Below are 16,882 nucleotides of genomic sequence, written 5' to 3'. Positions count from 1 at the left end.
CTTTAATCCAGAAGGAACAAACTTTTATCCTGTAATTCAGTTCTTCAGTTAGACGTGATCATCTCAGAATACCAGCAAGTACATCCAACAGTGGCAGAAAGATTAACCCAAACATAATACCAACATGTGGATCACTTTGCAATTGAAGCCCAGTCCACTGCCCACAAGGAGCACGAGGAAATGGTCTCACTTCTCCCCTTGCTCCTTTGCTTCAGCAAATACTGTATGTAACCAATAGTTACAGACCCAAGTAAATTCCAGTAACGTGGGTATGAACAAACAATTTTATTCCTTAAGTCCCAGGACTTTATAGAAAGTCGCATAGAGAGATGCAGCCAATCTTGCCACCCAGTTTACAATCTATGTATTTTAACAAAATGGAGGTTGCTCATTAGAGAACAACACAGATCTAGGTTCTTCTGCCGCTTCTAAGTTTGTTCCTCCAAAGCCAGAAGGAGATGCTGCTCAGGTCCTGTCAGGCCTGAACTGCCAGCCCAAAGAAAAGGCACCATACAATGATCTGAACTGTTTAAATAAAGTAGAACAGAACCAGATATACCTGTGTTCCCACTAGTAAAAAGGGAACATTAGGTGCATATTCCTTCAACTCCGGTACCCACTCTTCCTTCACATTTTGAAATGAAGCAGGATTTACCACTGAGAAGCAGATAAGGAAGACATCGGTCATAGGATAAGATAAAGGTCTCAGACGATCATAGTCTTCCTGAGAAAGAAAAATTCTGTTATCTGCAATATTAAACCGTTGCTTGTATTTTGTTAATTTCAACAGTTATATTCAGAAACTCGTCACATTTTGTTGAAGCAAACTTTCTGAATGTTTACAACTCTTCCAGGTTAGTTAGTGTGGCTGTTAGAGCAAAATCTGTGTATGACGGTAATTATATGTGAATATAAATATAAAAAACCCTGTGCGTTAGTACCGATAGAAACATACTTCTGTACAAGAATATACAGAAGACTACCCTTTAAAAAGTTTTCACTTAAAGAAAAAAAAGAAAAGCTTATGGTTCCAACATACTGGCACAGCAAAGGTTAGCATTTGTTTGACCAAAGAGAGTAAGCAGATGTGACTGCTGTAGAGCCATCCAGGTTGTACAAAGCTAGGCTATATTTAGGCTATTTAACACACTTAAACGTTCTATTTTGGAACACATGTAGGGGTGATATTTAAGTCCGTCCTTAGAATTTTCTGTCTCTTAGAAACCTTACTGTCCTGTTGCTAATGATCAGGGCACACGAAGTAAGGATCAGAAGGGACCTCTTTTGTCCAGACTCTGTTTTCTATAAGCAAGCCCAGCAAAGAGTGGGAAGGAACAGAAATTAAAGATCAAGAACACTACCAGGGGAACATTAATGCCTTTCTTTTTTTTGGGGGGCGGGGGGTAGGGAGGAAGAGTTAGTGTGAAAAGATTATTATTTGGGTCATTTCCAATCATAGCATTTAAAGCCACCAGTCCCACTGCCAGGGCATACAATACCCTGGCAACAGAGGTACCTAGGAGCATGGTTCCTACTGTAAGACAGAGTCCCTCTAGCAAGAGAGAAAGAAAGTGGATTTTGCCATATTTTTTAGCTAAGAGCAGGAGGGAACATGCTCCAGCTTCTCTCTGCAAGGCTTCCTTTGGTCTATGGCAGTGAACCAATGCCCTACCATTCCTACCTTAGGCTTTTTTTGTTTCTATTTTTAACATAGATAACAAAGACTGAGCCCAGGCACTGCAGAGACAGCAAAGAATGCCGGTTTTAGACCTTCCCTTCCACAATAAACACCAGTTTATTGTGGCTGCTGCAGCAGCCTCCCTCTTCCCCATGCAAGCTCCCCATCTTAATTAAATCTCACAAATACTGGAACAATTTGTTCATTAAGTGTAGAAACAGAAATGTAATTCAACTCCATGTTTGAAACGAGCCAGAAAATTAAATTTTTGTTTCCTTGGCAACTGTCACATTACCAGATTACTAACCTATAGTTGCACCCTCAAAAAAGCCCCTTCATTGATTAGTTGTTAAGTTTTAAAGATGGTTGTCACTAGAATTTCAGAAAACATGTGAGGACTTCCTCAGAACAGTTTCTGCTAGACCCACCTTTTCATTTGGAAGTCAACAGCTATGGGAATAGGGCCGTTACCCTCATCGTGAAATGGAGAAAAGACACATGGGAACAAGCACCAGAGTCGATTCTGCACTAGCAAGGAAGGAGACAAATTGGCCAATACTCTTCAGTGTCTATTTACACAATATCCTCATTCGTAATCAGTATTCGCATGTGCCATTTTGATTGCACGCTCTGCTGCCATTCTTGTATACGCTACAGTTTTGTCAGTAAATTAGAGCATGCTTAGCTGTAAACATGGGCTCCCAATTTCACAACGGCAGTAACTGAAACTACTGTGAAACTACAACATTTGACAGGCCTTCTTGAAGATCAGTTGTTTCCCTGCTAGTGTCAGGCTCCTATCCTGTTTCAAAAAAAAACCCCACTGTTAACCATGTCTTTTCCACATCTGTGGACATGGATCATAGAAGGCAGAAATAACTTTTAAAAAATCACAACAGCAACTTGAAACTATTTAGCATTCAATCCATTTTTTTAAGCATTTTATGTTTCACGTCTACTACTGAATGCAGTTATATCCTGCTCAGGGTTGCCACTCTGTTTTCTAGGGTGGAGATCAAAATCCTAAAAGAAGCTTCCCAACTGCAAATTACACTGGTCCCTGGAGTACAAAATCTGTATGCAAGAACACGCAGGCAGATCCGTCAGTTGCTCTCAAGTTCAGCTCTACTAAATCATATGCTGGATATTACCGAAAGGGTTTTCTTAAAAAAAAAAAAAAAAAAAAAAGAGAGAAATTAGTTTAAAGTTGTAATTTATTCCTACTATCACAGAGTTGCCTTCACTACGCTCAGCGTTTTTTGAAAATGTCACACCTGGGTTACAATAACTAGAGTACTGCCTGCATTAAATATTGGAATGGAGAAAACATTTCATTGTCACCAGAAATTACTGTTAGTCCATTGACCTTAAAATACCTCTTAGTTAATCCACTTCAAATTACAGATGGGCCTTTTATTCGTAGCAAATGCTAATCATTTTCTGATGTCGAAGCCCAGTTACATTTGCACGGTTTACTTCAAAACTTCCGTATTTCGTTTATCTTTTAACATCCCATTAGATGCAAATCCTGGTACGTTTAGCCACACCTTGGTACTGCACCTTACTTCCCAAGTATTCATCAGCAGTCATCTGGGAGCCAGCAACGTTACCGCTTTTTAAGGCATGTGCATTGCTGAACTCTTTTCCTGTCCCTGCATCTATTTATATGCCTTTTGATTTATACCCTCTTCCCTCTGCACTGGGCACGCTGTGGGTCCATCCTCTGTAATCAAGAAGTTAAACTGAAGGCAAGTAGAGTGTGATTGGATACATCACGTACCGTGGCCAAAGATGTACGTGGCATTCACTACAGTGACTTCACTGCACTTAGGCGTACTTAAATTAACAGAGGGTTTGGCTATGCCCACCAATCCTGCTGCTTGAAAGAAGTCAGTGCTGTCAGGCGCTCCTTTGAACCTTGTCTGTGCTACGAAAATTAGGTTTGTATTGATACTAATAATAGCAGATAATTCTAATAAAGCCTCATGACTAGACTGGTCCTGGGTCCTCCAAAGAGACCCCCTGGCTTAAACGTTACCATCAGGTCATCTGTGCTTAAAGACAAACGTTACCATCAGGTCATCTGTGCTTGAAGACTCCTTCTGCTCCCCAACAGCCCCTCAGAAACAGCAATCAAACCTGAAAACTTTCTCTGACGTACCTGGCCTAAATAACTGCCGCACTTGGTAGAAGAATCTGAAATACCAAATGAATTTAGACTGAATACTTGAAAAGCCTGGAAAAATCTGATTGCTTCAACTATAATTTATTTCCTGAATCTAGTGTAAGGGAAATAAATGTGGTTTATTCTAAAATTAAATGCAATCGCAAAATCTAATTATACTAGCCAGTCAACATAAATTCCAATTTGAGTGCATGTACACACCACACTGTACAGCAATTAGACTTCTAATCTAATTGGGGGAGGCACTGCATATATATTTAGGCATTAAAAATATTTAAACAATTTAACTGGAATATTTTAAGAATGTGAATAGGATGGGCAAGAAAGCCACAGAGGATCAAAATATGCAGTACAAGTCTCAAAAACTCCAGGCTATAATAGTGAAATGGCTCATTCTCCAACATACTTTGGACTTCAAAACAAAATTGTTCGCTGTTTGCGGAAGCAGATGAATACGGATAGATAATCATGCTGAAAATATGGGAGCTCTAATAACTTTAAACAAATCGGATGCAAGTATGTTGGCTTAATTAATGTTATATGGAGCTGTGATCCCTATAAAAGATACTCCATTGCAGCAGGACCATCCATCATTTACCTGGCATCTCTGTGGAAAGCCAGGACAGCTGCCAATAGAGAAGAGACACGGGAAAGGAGATGAGATGGAGGAACTAATCACTTGACCTGGCTTCTCAGCTACAAACTGGGAAGGACTGCTCAGGGGTTTTGTTTTGTTTTTAAGAGGGGAGGATGGAAATTCATGCTTTCACATTTTCATTTCACCCTAGTTTTGGTATTCTGTAGGTAAGTCTAGCATTGCCTTTATCTTAGCTCCTTAAAATCTCTCCCTGAGGTCTCTTTTTCCCTGTTGCAGTCCCCAATAGTCTGCCTCTGAGATTTTCTACTGCCTTGTACTTAAATACTGAATGATTGATTTTCACCATATTTTGGAAGTTCAGGTGGATTTGTTTTAACCTGTCCAAAACGTGGCTATTTCTTTTCCTGGCATTTACCTGATCAAAAACAGAGGTCTTGAGGAACATTCTGTGTCCAGACTGAAGAATGGTATTGCAATCCTGCCGCATTATATTCTTCTTCATTCCAAGGGTTTGCTCAGGATAAAAGAAGAATGCAGTGCCGTATTTCAAGTTGTACAATTGGTTCTGAACTAATACCCTTGCCCAATTCCATGGATATCAGCTGAGAGACACGAGTTAAAAACACACAAACTGTATTCCTGACTCTGCCACTGACACAATACGTAGCCCTGAGCAAATTATTATCTTCTCTCTGCTTGCATCTTCCCATCTGTTAGGGTGCCCCGTAGGGCTTTGCTAGCTTAATAATGCATTAGTCTTTGCAAAGCACTCCGAAAGCCTTTGATGTACATAGCTTATGTGCAGTGGGATATTTTTTTAAAAATAAACTAAGACAAAGTGAAGACCAATAATTTCCTGACAACCTTCTTGACCCACAAAAAGCATTATTTCCTTGTATTTATTAGAAAACCGAAGTAAGAGGTGCAGGCATCCTGAGATCCCATAGTGTTAGAGTCCCTGTAGCTCCCCCGTTTTATGGTATCACGCTTCTCCCTGCCCAGGTTGAAGTGATGGGGACAGAGATGCTTACCCCTCTCAGTAATGTGAGACCACAGGCCACTTTCTCCTCTGGAATGGTGTTAGAGTCTCTCTATCCAATTTGGAGGGATGAAAGGCAATTAGAAGAGTCACCTTTGGAGTCAATACCTTCCCCGCACCTCGACCAAGACCTTTGGGGAAATTTATACCTCTCAGATCTGCTGTTACAGGCAGCAAAGAAGATGTTAACCTAGATCTGTTTGTTTCTTGTTTTTTTTTTTTCCTTGCAAATATGAGGGCTGGCATCTTTAAGCAAATAGGAGAAACTGAATTCTGGTATGTCATTAACATTAGTGGCAGGGGCCCTGAGCAAGGTATGTCATGCTTGTGTTTTAATCCCAGCTCAGTGATTTTATGTGTTTTGCAGCTTAGGAAAGAAATGCTAACGATACATCTCCAGTTACGTCATACTGACATACTCTTATAAACAAAAGGATAAGCCTATTTCTTTTCTGTTCTGAGAAAGTATAAAGTGGATGAGGGGGAACAAAATAAGTCTTGCCCACTGGAATCAAAACCACAGCTCAACAACTCTAGGTTTGTGATCTCTGCGTTAGCAACCATCTGTTGCTTTCACAGCTTACACCAGCAATCGCAAGGGGAGGTTCTCACTCCCAACCATCTGTTTTTAGAGGGGAAGCCAAAAATAGACATTGGGCAGAGTTGCTGGAGGAATCCAACCTTCATGCAGTGAAGGGTAATGACTGCTGCTGCTCAAAGGGTCGCAGTGAGGCACGCATAGGGAAGGAACTAGCTGGTTTCTGCAGAGCAAAATCTCAGCTAAAAGTTCGAGTTGTAACCCATTTCATAGTAGGGCTGGGTAACGATAGTCAAAAGTCCTCTCTCAATAAGAATCACCAGGCTTTAATTTTTGAAGTACATTTCAAAGCTATCCTTCAAGACTGCATTTTTCATAGTTTTCCTGCCTGAAAATAAATCTCCATTTCAGAAGGCCTGCGGTAATTTTCAGAGAAAATAACAAGTGAACTGTAACTGTCGGTCTAGCACGCGCCCCAGGGACTCAGTACCAGCTCACTGTTACCCCAGTGGACACATCCTGCTGTCTCCCCCAGATTATTTGGAATTAAAAGGCTGATGTGCAGCTTTGCCGTAAGCACCAGGCAAAGCCTCCGAGAGCAACTGCCTGCTGCAGAAGCGCGCCAGGAAACGGGCTTCACCCCGCTGAATCACCCTGTGGTTTCTGATTCTACGAGATGCCTGGGTGGGGGAGGAGAGAAAGGGAAGTGGCCTGTGCTGCCCCATGCCAAGCACAAATTGCTTCCCTGGCTAAAAAAAAAAAAAAACAAAAAGTTCTCCAAATTTTTTCAACCCGGGCTGTGTAAGGCCATAACCCTTTGCAGGGAAGGAGGGTGGAGAGTCCCCAGGATGCTGCCTTCCTGGCACTGCCACTCAGGAGGCGGCTCTAATGCAGGACTGTGTTTGGCAGGCGGCAATTTGGACTGCCACAGCGTTGCCGTAAAACGACCGCTTGTCCAATTCTGCAACCCAGGCCCCGCTAACACTGATGGCTATGTTCAATTTTTTCAGTCGCCTACATCTGTAGCCACTGGCTCCTGAACACACAAAACAAGACGTGGTGATTATTCCCTGGCTGCAGGGGGAAAGCACGCTACAGACCCTCTGTCGCTTCACAGGCTTCTGGGCGATACAGCTCGCATTGCTAAAGAAAGCAGAATTGTCCTGTTGTGGCTGGTTCACACAGGTTTCCCAGGGAGCACAAAAAGCTGCCGATTTGGGCCCAGCATCTATTTTTAATTTATAGAAAAGGCTGCAAGAATGCAGGCTAAGTGCTCTTCCATTGTATTCTAAAAATGAAGTCAGCCGATCTGAATCCATCTCTAAATTCCTGTGAGGAGGACTGTTCAAAGGCAGTATGAATTATACATTGAAGAATCCCAGGGTTTGTGAATTATGATTTTTTTTTTTTGACAAAACTTTCCTTCTGGCATATCTGAGGACTCTGCAGCTGCTTACATGTCTGAAAAGCTTTTCTGCATAGAGAGAAATAACTAGGTAGAAAATTGAGCCTAGTAAAATGGATTTTAGAGCATTAGAGACAAGAAGGACAGAATATTCCTTTAATTATACAAAAAAATTGCCTTTAAGTGATCAGAATTGATCCCAGTCTTAATGTGGGATTAAGTACTGTCCAAATCATACACCTTGCCATGTGGTGACGTTAAACCATTTGCCTAGACAGTCTCAACAGAACGCTCCCTCTCCCCTGTCCATCACCACAGCAACTTCAACTTGCTGGCTTCTTCGTGGTTTTCTAAAAGTAGAAGTCCCTGAACTTTCTCTATAAGACTTATTATTTTAGCGTTTGTGACAACAGAACACGGATTTAACTGTTTCACTTAAACACCTTCTACCAGTCGCTTAGCCACTATGGAGCTGCTAAGAAGTAGCAGAGTAACCGCCGAGGGCAGGCCCTTTCTCTCCTTACCCACCAGAAATCACGAGGCTGTGGTGTGTTCCCGTGACAGTTCCTTTACCACTGTCAGTGACCTTATGAACAGCACTCTTCCCACACAGGATTTCCACTTTATCCAGGAAAGGAATTCACCCCAGTTTTGGTGACTGCAGTCATGAACAATCAGTATTTTCCCTTCTTTCAGGTATGGGCAATCAAAGGAAAAAAATAAAATTCACCCTGGCACAATGGACCTGGTCAGATCCTCTGCAGAACCTGTTCTTGTGAAAGACGGCTTCTTAAACTTTATTTTTACAGAAGAAAATTACCATCAGCAAATCTGTTCTCAAATGGAAAACAGACTATGTAATAGAGACGGTTAACATAGTCAGACATGTCTTTTCATTTACTAACTATATGAATCCTGCCCAGGCAAGAAAGACTGATCCGTTAGGTGTCCCATTCCCTTTTACTTTTTACAAATAAACCCCAAAAGCACATTCTTCAGTCCAGTGTAGAGCAACAGCTTTGTAAGATAGAAGACTAAGCCTTCACGCTGGCTCCTCAAGATTAATTCCCATCACATAACCTCTCAGAAGACAAAGTGACTGAGTACTGGTGCCATCATGTGCACATTGAACAAACACATCACGGAGAAAGAGTTTCTGGAATGGAAGGAGCCCGTAAGAGTCTTCTGCACTTCGTTTTAAGTCAAATACCGATTTGTCAGGGCTAACAGCTTCCACTGAAGAACGCGGTAAAACACTCAGTGATTTCACTGCAGCAGATGTTAAGGCAGTTGAAAAACTGCCTACTTTTTTTCTTTCTTAAGTGAGGAATATGTAAGCAATCTCACTGCCCGTGGCTGGGCTATCTGTTGGTCGTAACTAAAGATGCAGCCCGGGTCACGCCTGGCATCCATCCCTCATTGACTCGCCACTCCATCCCAACTGGAAATCAGACCCACCAGGAAGGAGCATTAAGCCCTACACACAATGTTTTAGCATTTACGGCTACATCTAATTTAGAGCGCAAGCTGCCTGCGGCGTTTTCGGTCTGTGTTTTATTCATCTGGAGCAATAAGCTCACCTAGGATGCTGATAGATGTTCCTTTGCTCTGGAGAATAATGCTGCCACCTGCATTTTTATACACACACCAGCGAGTGCCGGCCATCGCAAAGAATTATTGCACGTGCCACATCATGGGTGCAGCACGGGGCAGAATTAAAACAGACTGCAGACAGTAGCCCCCAACGCGTCAAATGACACAACCTCTTCAAAACTGCTGAAAGTGTCATGTAGCGTTCAGACACATTTTTCTTAACACAAATCATCCAGTCACCAGTCCAAGCCAATAGACTGCTTATAAAACCACAGAACACAGTGGTAAAAAGATACAATTCCCCTTCTCTCTGCCCTCATTCTGCATTTTTTCTCATTAGAGGACGGGCAGTTTTGTTAGAAACGCAACTGCTAATTTGGAGGTTTAAAAAGAAAAGTCCTGAAGCTCTGTCCCAACGCATCCATTTTAGTAAAGTTGGGTTTCGTAGTTCACAATAAAACTGCAGGATTTGGAATCAGTGTGCTTTATATTATTTCTTAAAGCCCAGGTTCCTGGAGTCTCATGATCATATAAAGAAAAATCACATCCTTTTTACCTTTAAATGAAAGATAAATGTCTAGTCCCCCACAGATATAGAGAAAACTTGAATATGTGAAGCCCAAAGGCTTAAAGAAAACCCACATCCAGCAAAGGGCAAAAGAAGAAGTCTCAAACCATTTTGATTTCCTAGGTTTTTTAGGTAGCGGTGTCTGTGGATAGGAATGGCTGACTCATCGTTTTGAATGCCTGGGACTGACAAAACCTCGGTATTGCTGAAGTAAGTTTTACATCCACTTTGTCCATGTGTTCTCAATAAAGGAACTGGAGCAAAGCTACTGAAATCAGCAATAGGGTGCCTAACACAGAGCGTGGATCAGGCCCTAACGCGCACTATCTGTCCTTCTGCATTGTAGGCCTGCGCTATAGAGGCAGTACTCTAGTCTAAATTATATTTAGTTTAAGATGTAGCGTGGAGGATGAATCAGAAGTTAGGCTATAAAGGAAAAATAGTGCATTTTTTATACTTCACTAAAATATAAAGAGCTCTTTGCAAAGGCAACAGATTTCAATCGAGAAGTCTGACTATGGACCTGCCAAAAAATCCTGAGTTCTCTAATGTTCTCTATCAGAAAAACTCTGCCAGCTCATGCCACCTTGCCCAGTTGTCCCGTTCCCTCACTCTTGCCTCCCGCAGTACAGCCGTAGAGTACGTCATGCTGTAATGAGGGCGGGTACATGCCCCATCTTAAAATGAAGTCGGGAAGTAAGAAGATATGCAATAGCATTGTGTTGGAAAAGCAATAATTATTGCTTGCATTCAGTGGTGCCTTTTTAGCCGGTGATGTTTGGATAGCATTGAAAGATGTCACTGTACCTCGAAGAAATTATAAGGGAGTAAAATTCATAGAGAACTCTGTCTCAGACTAAAGGATATCTACCGACTCTTAACCCAGGAAAATGGGATTTTTACTTGACCACGTAATCAATGTGTAGCAAGAGTCTCTCTAGGTCAGTCATCTTCATAGAAATGTGCTTTTCACATCAAAAATTGAAGTTTCAGAGAACTCTTGAACTTGGTTTGCTTTGGGTTCTTTGCTTTGGTCTGCCATTAACTTACTGTTAATTTGGTGAAGACACTCTGGATCTACATTTTCAAACATATCCCTTACATTTGATTTTAGCATAACTCCATGCCGCTATGTAGAAGTGCCATGGGGCTTTTGACACTCTGAAAAGGAAACAGAACTATCTTGAGTTTGCCACATACATTTAGTGAGTGCTTTTGGGAACTCGGAGCAGCATCTCCCATCCTGAGACTCCCCGATAACAATACTTACCTGCCTTTCTAGGAAAGATACGACGCTTTCCAAGTGTGAGTCACAGCTCACAAAGAGGCACTTGAATGTAAGCTTTGCACTGGGAATATTACTGTTGGAAGGCCATTTTTAAAAGCTGATCTGAAGGTAAGAGTCCCTTTCCTTTTAAAGGGAAAGCCTGCCTTTGCTTAAACACTTGTCTAGAAAACTGTCGACACAGAGATCGTAAGGCACTTCACCTCCTTCTTTTGCCTTAAAAAACTGAGATTTCAGGGGGGGACTCTAGGCACATTTTAATTTTATCTGCACACAACCAGCTGTTGCTGCAGAGCTATTACATCTACGTGGCTGGCAACGTCCTGAAGCAGAGAGCAGCTATTCACAGCCCAGCACGCCGACCAGGAGCGAGGGAGCTCACAGCTTCCCAGCGCCCGCAGCCAGCCCGGCTGGCAGAATGGAAAAGGAGCGAGAGGAAAACGCACGTGGGAGGAGGGAGGTGCAGGGCCGGGAGGAGGAATGGAAAGGGGATGGGATGTTAATTGCTAACATTTTGGTTTTAGATCTGCCAAAATGACACTATACGTTCCGTTTTTTGCAACTCTGCCGTAAAGTGTGTCAGGCTTCGCCTTGTGCCAGACGGTGCCCGCATGTGCCAGGCTTGCGCTGGCAACACGGCTGCCTGGTGGGGGCAACTCGGCAGCAGCAACGTGGTCTGAGGAGGGACACTTCGACTTCACAACCAAGCGGCCACGATCATCAGCAGCCGCCTCTGCTTTCAGTAGGGTACCGAGGTGGTACCTGCTAGACCAGGGCTACCTACCAAAGCCGAGACAAACAGTCAGCAAGGAGTACAAGGGTTACTGCTAGTTCTTGTTTTATTTATAGCAACCACTGCAAGTTTGGTGAGCATCCATTTCAATAACCGCACCTCTACCCCTCTCTCCCACAGGCACATTCACAGTTATAACCATTTGTTTTTTACACCTGGCCTTAACGCAGGCACTGATCTCGCTAATATTTGAGTTAGCTTTATGCACTTCAGCAGCCCGACCAACTTTAATATAAAATTGCTTTTAACATCAGGGCCTCCGTTACAACCAAAAAATCAGTGTGTCTGAATTAAAATGGCTGCAGCTGTAACCAGAGTAGCCATCGGTATCCGAACTGAGAAGAACCAAGAAGTGGTTTGTTCTGCTCTTGCACTTCAGGTGTTATGTGGCTACTGTTTTGGTGACACTTGAGAAGGCACCGAGAGCTTTATTGTATGAGACCTACAGCTTGCCCTACACGTATTAGGGCCTTTAAGGCAGAGAAATGAAAGTGGAAAGCCAAGGAACACAGTTTACCTCAGCTTTGTCCAACCAGGCCATGCTAGTATCCCAACAGTAAGTGGTGCTGAGGGATAAAAATGTTATTATTAGGCACTGCACCATAGTAAGATTCACTCTGCTCCTTCTGTACCGGGCTCTGCACAGCCCGGATGCTGGTTTGGTGCCAAACCAGCCACGCTGTGCCTCAGCTTTTCGCTTCCCAGGGCAGCAGGAGCAGCGCAGGCTCTGCTCCTGCATCCCCCCACCTCCTCCCTGCAGGTCCTGACAGTCCTTCACAGCAAAGACGCACGAGCAGAGCAAGGCTCACACCTGTATGTGGACAGCACATACAAGACCACACCGTGAATGAAAACCCCACAGCAAAGGGGACGGAGAGGAGGATGGGCTAACAGCAGCCTTCAGTCTCCCGTGTGTCCTCCCACTCATCCCGATCATCTGGGACATGGCAAGGGGACACACAGCACACCTCTTTGTTAGCACTTACAGACTTTTCTCCAAAAGGTTTAATATCCTGAGAGTTGGCAGTATTATTTTTGGTATTATGGAAAATCAAAAGTGAAGTTAACAGAACCCTGATGAAGCCATGGTTCTCTTCCCAGGCTGATTTTGCCACGTACCCCTACTCCATGAAGAGCACACCTGACATGCAGTTAGCTTCTCAGAGCAAGAGAGGCTCCTGCAAAGCCAAAGGCCAGTATCACAAGCACCTCTCATTTACACTTCAGTGCAATTGCACTTCAGTGCTCCCAGCTCCACGTGATGCAGGTAGGTTCCACAGTTCTCATCTTCCTGGGGAAACCAGGACCCCCTCCAAGCCCACCCAGTCTCCGTGCCTGGCTATGAGCAGCAGCAAGGCTAAAAGGAGCTGCTGGCTCCACCTCTGGGAGGAATTGCTGGAAGAATGTCCTCTCGGACACCACCAGCACCGAATTCCCACCCGCTTCCCTGGTGCGGAAGCCTGTGCCCACAGCTGCAAACCCAAACGGGCTGTGAGAGCCTCCACTGCCCAGCAGCTGTACTAGCTATTTTCTGCCGAACCAGGGCCTCAGTATTTTCAGCCAGAGAAAAGCCTGCCTGAATTCACACACGCACACAGGGGGGATGGTCTCAGCCTATAGACCAAAGTTTGTGAACCCCTAGCGTCATTTTTCCCTACTACATATAACTTGGAAAAAAACGGCATTTTAATAGATTTATTCTCAACCTACTTTAAACTCACAAAGATGCGAGGCATTATGTCATCGCTATAGTTACTACACGTGATCCTCTGCGTGTTGTGAAGAAGCGAGCTAGAAATGAGTGCTGGGTGCCATGAACTCAAAAGCTTGCAACCCCCCTGCCAAAGAGAAGTCTGTCACAAGTTGCTAAATACGTAACCACGCAAGAGACCCACAGGCTGGCAGTCAGTATTTCAGGCTGATGAGCCTGCTGGGCACTAGCTAGAAATCAAAAGGTCTTTAATTCTTGCTCCATTACAGCCTTCCTGCATGGATTTGGAGCAGGTCACAGCCTGAACATCCTTATACCCCCTCACTCCTCTTCCCCCCGAAGTGAGATCTGTAGATTGTACCTTTGTACTCTGTCCGGAGCGGGGAGTATAAACACGCTGAAGGTTGTGAACTGCTTGGATACCACAGCGATCACGCACTGCCAAGTTCTGATAAAATGATACTATCAGGCCAGTGTTTTACAGTAAAAACTATTTGGGGGTGACAGAATTAGAAATAAAAGCCCTGATGTATGCTGGCACAGAAATCCCGACTTTGAGCAGCAAAGAATCTCAGCGGTACAGAAGCCTGTGCAAGCAGCAGGCATGTACCAGATGCAGCACGCTGTTTCCTCAACACAGAGAAGGCACCATCAACTCATGTCTTTTCTGTTCTTTACTATAAATATTTAAGCTTTAAAGTAAGCCTTGTGTTATGGCATAGCTCTGGGAAGATGGGCTTGTCGGCGCGCTCTCTGACGAAGCAGCTAAAGGAATGAAATTGCTGGACTGGCACCTTCACAGAGACTCCCCATGAGCATCTCCCCACTTGTGCTGGATGCTGGGATGGGGCTCCCATGGGCAGCCCCAGACGTCCACCAGTTCCCCGAACATGCTGAAGTGGCACGGGGATAATGGTAAAGATTTTATTAGCACCGCAAGTCTGACTAAAAGGGGAATTTTGCCAAGACCAGCTATATTCGTAAAGGTAGCCTCATTAAAACACCCTACGTGAGCTGAGGCTCCTCTGAATTAGGCCAGCAAGATCTGGTCCTGAGTATATCAGAAACTGCTTTGTAATTCAAGCTTAGGATATTTCAGCTTCTCAGAATTCGGGGAAAAAAAGCTTACCTCAACTTTTTGCACACCTGGATATAAAATTTCACACTGAAAAGTTTTTCTTAGTATAACAGGAGTATCTTCGCTTGCTGTTTAGCTGCGAACTGGCCGCTTTACCCCACTAGCTTTTGAGGAGGCCAAAGGTCACTCGGTTTTGTACTCAGCACATTCAGGCAGAGTGGGACACCACAAAACCACCTTAGTTAAGGTTACACAGAGCTAACAACACACGCTCCCATTAATAGCAACACGCCAGCACAAGCAGTTTGAGACGGCATCCACAAACAAGCTACGCGTATGTACAGTAGCGCTAGGGCCGCTTTTACATTTTCCAATGCTCATTATAAAAAATAAAAATAGATACGTATTAGCCAAATACTGTATTTGCCTGAGCGCTAGTTCCTCATTTTGTAAGCATACTTAAGCAGTATTTTATAAGCTGTGTTTTGAACCAACTACTACAGAAAAAAGGGACTATGACGGTAGTAAGAAATGCATTTAGTTGGCATAAATTAGACTAGCTTGTGTTTACGTCAGTGAGATGACAATCATGAGGTCAGCCTTTCTGGGACAGTCTCACCCTTCAGGTATTAGCTTGCTGGAAATGGGGCTGTTTCCTCCAATTCTCACGGAATTCATTTTATTACTGATCTCACTAATAAAATTACTGAAATTACTGATTTGTTAGGCCACAAAGATATTAAAAAACAGTAAAATGCTGCTTCCCTTACTTGAGGATGTATGCAGATCTAAAAAGGTACACTAATTTATTTACACAGCGGTTGTTCAATTAAGTATAGGAAATAACACAGTTAAAAAATATGGCTTCGGTCTGTGCCAGTCCAGTGAGATTATCTTACTAGTTGCTCTTTACAACGAGGAAGCATGTCTGAGGTCATGTGAGACCAAAACACATGCTCTCATTGCGAGAAGTTTTAATATAAGGAATACACAACTTTACAAAAACCCAGGCAGCACTTCCGTACAATGCTCCGCACCACCCTGGGAGAGGCCGGCACCTCCCGGGGGTCAGGCCCCTCACCAGCTCTTTTGGTTCCGATAAGGCATCTCCGGAGAGCTCGGAGAACTTTAAACTCTGGAGATGGTGCTTGGCCCGCGGCTGGTGCCGAGCAAGTTAAGCTAACCAAGATGTGACTTGAATAAGGGAGCCCTTTAGAAACCGCTACACCAGTGACCCCTCCAAAACATCAAGCATTTTATCCATGATTAAAGTTACTCAAGAGACATGCTGACATAGCATCTTTCACAAGCGGCTGTAATAATCTTAACCGAATGAATCACTTGCGTTGTCTGGGATAGCAAAAGAAACCCGGGTTATCTCAAAGGCAGTGGCTGAGAGTTACATTTTATTGTTTTCCACGTTTAAGCGAAACAACTCTGTAGCTATTGAAGAGCTGCGGAGCGTAAACAAGGCAAGCTGCGGCAGCCTGGCTCTCCATCCGACCTGAGGCGTCCGAGGCACCGAGCCCCCTCCGTGCAGAAGGAGGCACATCTCCCCCACCCGAGGGTCTGCACTCCGGGACGGGGGGGTGCCCGACCGGGGGCGGGCGATGCCCGGCCCGGAGCGCTGCCCTGCCAGCACCGGCACCGGCACAGCCCGGGCCGGCCGATGCCGTGCCGCCCCGGGCCGCAGCTCCACGCTAAAAATAAAGCCCGTCTCCGCCTGCCCGCCCTCGGGAATAAGATCGATGGTTTTGTTTTAAAGCCGGATTTTATCAATCGCGCAGCGCCCACCCCCCCATCCGCCGCCAACCCGCCTCCGAATCGCCCATCCCGAAGCGCAGCCCCGCAAATAAGTTCAGCGCCGGGAGCTGAAGGGAAGGGGCCGGGGGGGGGGGAAGGGGGGGGGCGGCGGGCAGGGCTCGGCACTCACCTGGCCGGCGGTGTCGTACAGCCCCAGCAGGTACTGCTTGCCCCCGACGGTAACGCTGACTGCGAGGGGGGAGAAACACAGCGGGTGAAGCGGATGGGGGCAAACCCCGGCCGAAACACCCCGCCGCTTCCCCCCACCCCCCCCCCCCCCCGCCCCCGGCAGGGTCAGGCCGGAGGATGGAAGGATGGAGGGATGGAGGGAGGGAGAGGGGGCCGGTCCCCCCCGCCCGCTCACCTGCGTAGTGGTCGAAGACGGTGGGCACGTACTCCTCGGGGAAGGCGTCGTTGGCGTAGCTCATCAGCAGGCACGTCTTGCCCACGGCGCCGTCCCCCACCACCACGCACTTCAGCATGACCGCCGCGCTGCCACCATGGGCCATGGCCGGAGCCCGCCCTCATGGCCCCCCGGGCGCGCCCCGCCGCCGCGCCGGGCCCCCCGGCATCGCCGCCGCCGCTCAGCGGGCGCCCCCGCCGGCCCC

At 45.2% G+C, this 16,882-nt stretch overlaps 1 protein-coding gene across 1 annotated transcript in view; it reads right to left on the bottom strand.

The window, feature by feature from the left end:
• RHOQ (ras homolog family member Q) overlaps positions 1–16,882 on the bottom strand; it is a 23,227-nt gene extending 6,345 nt beyond the window's left edge. Inside the window, exons 1-3 of the mRNA XM_063328642.1 lie at positions 16,639–16,882; positions 16,405–16,463; positions 560–724 (exon numbers count right to left, since the gene is read on the bottom strand). Of these exons, the coding sequence (XP_063184712.1) occupies positions 560–724; positions 16,405–16,463; positions 16,639–16,783 (369 nt within the window). The 5' untranslated portion in view covers positions 16,784–16,882. The remainder of the gene's footprint in view (positions 1–559; positions 725–16,404; positions 16,464–16,638) is intronic.

This window comes from Chroicocephalus ridibundus, chromosome 3, assembly GCF_963924245.1.
Source record: "Chroicocephalus ridibundus chromosome 3, bChrRid1.1, whole genome shotgun sequence".
Lineage (NCBI taxonomy): Eukaryota > Metazoa > Chordata > Aves > Charadriiformes > Laridae > Chroicocephalus > Chroicocephalus ridibundus.
This window is presented reverse-complemented; position numbering and strand designations above follow the sequence as displayed.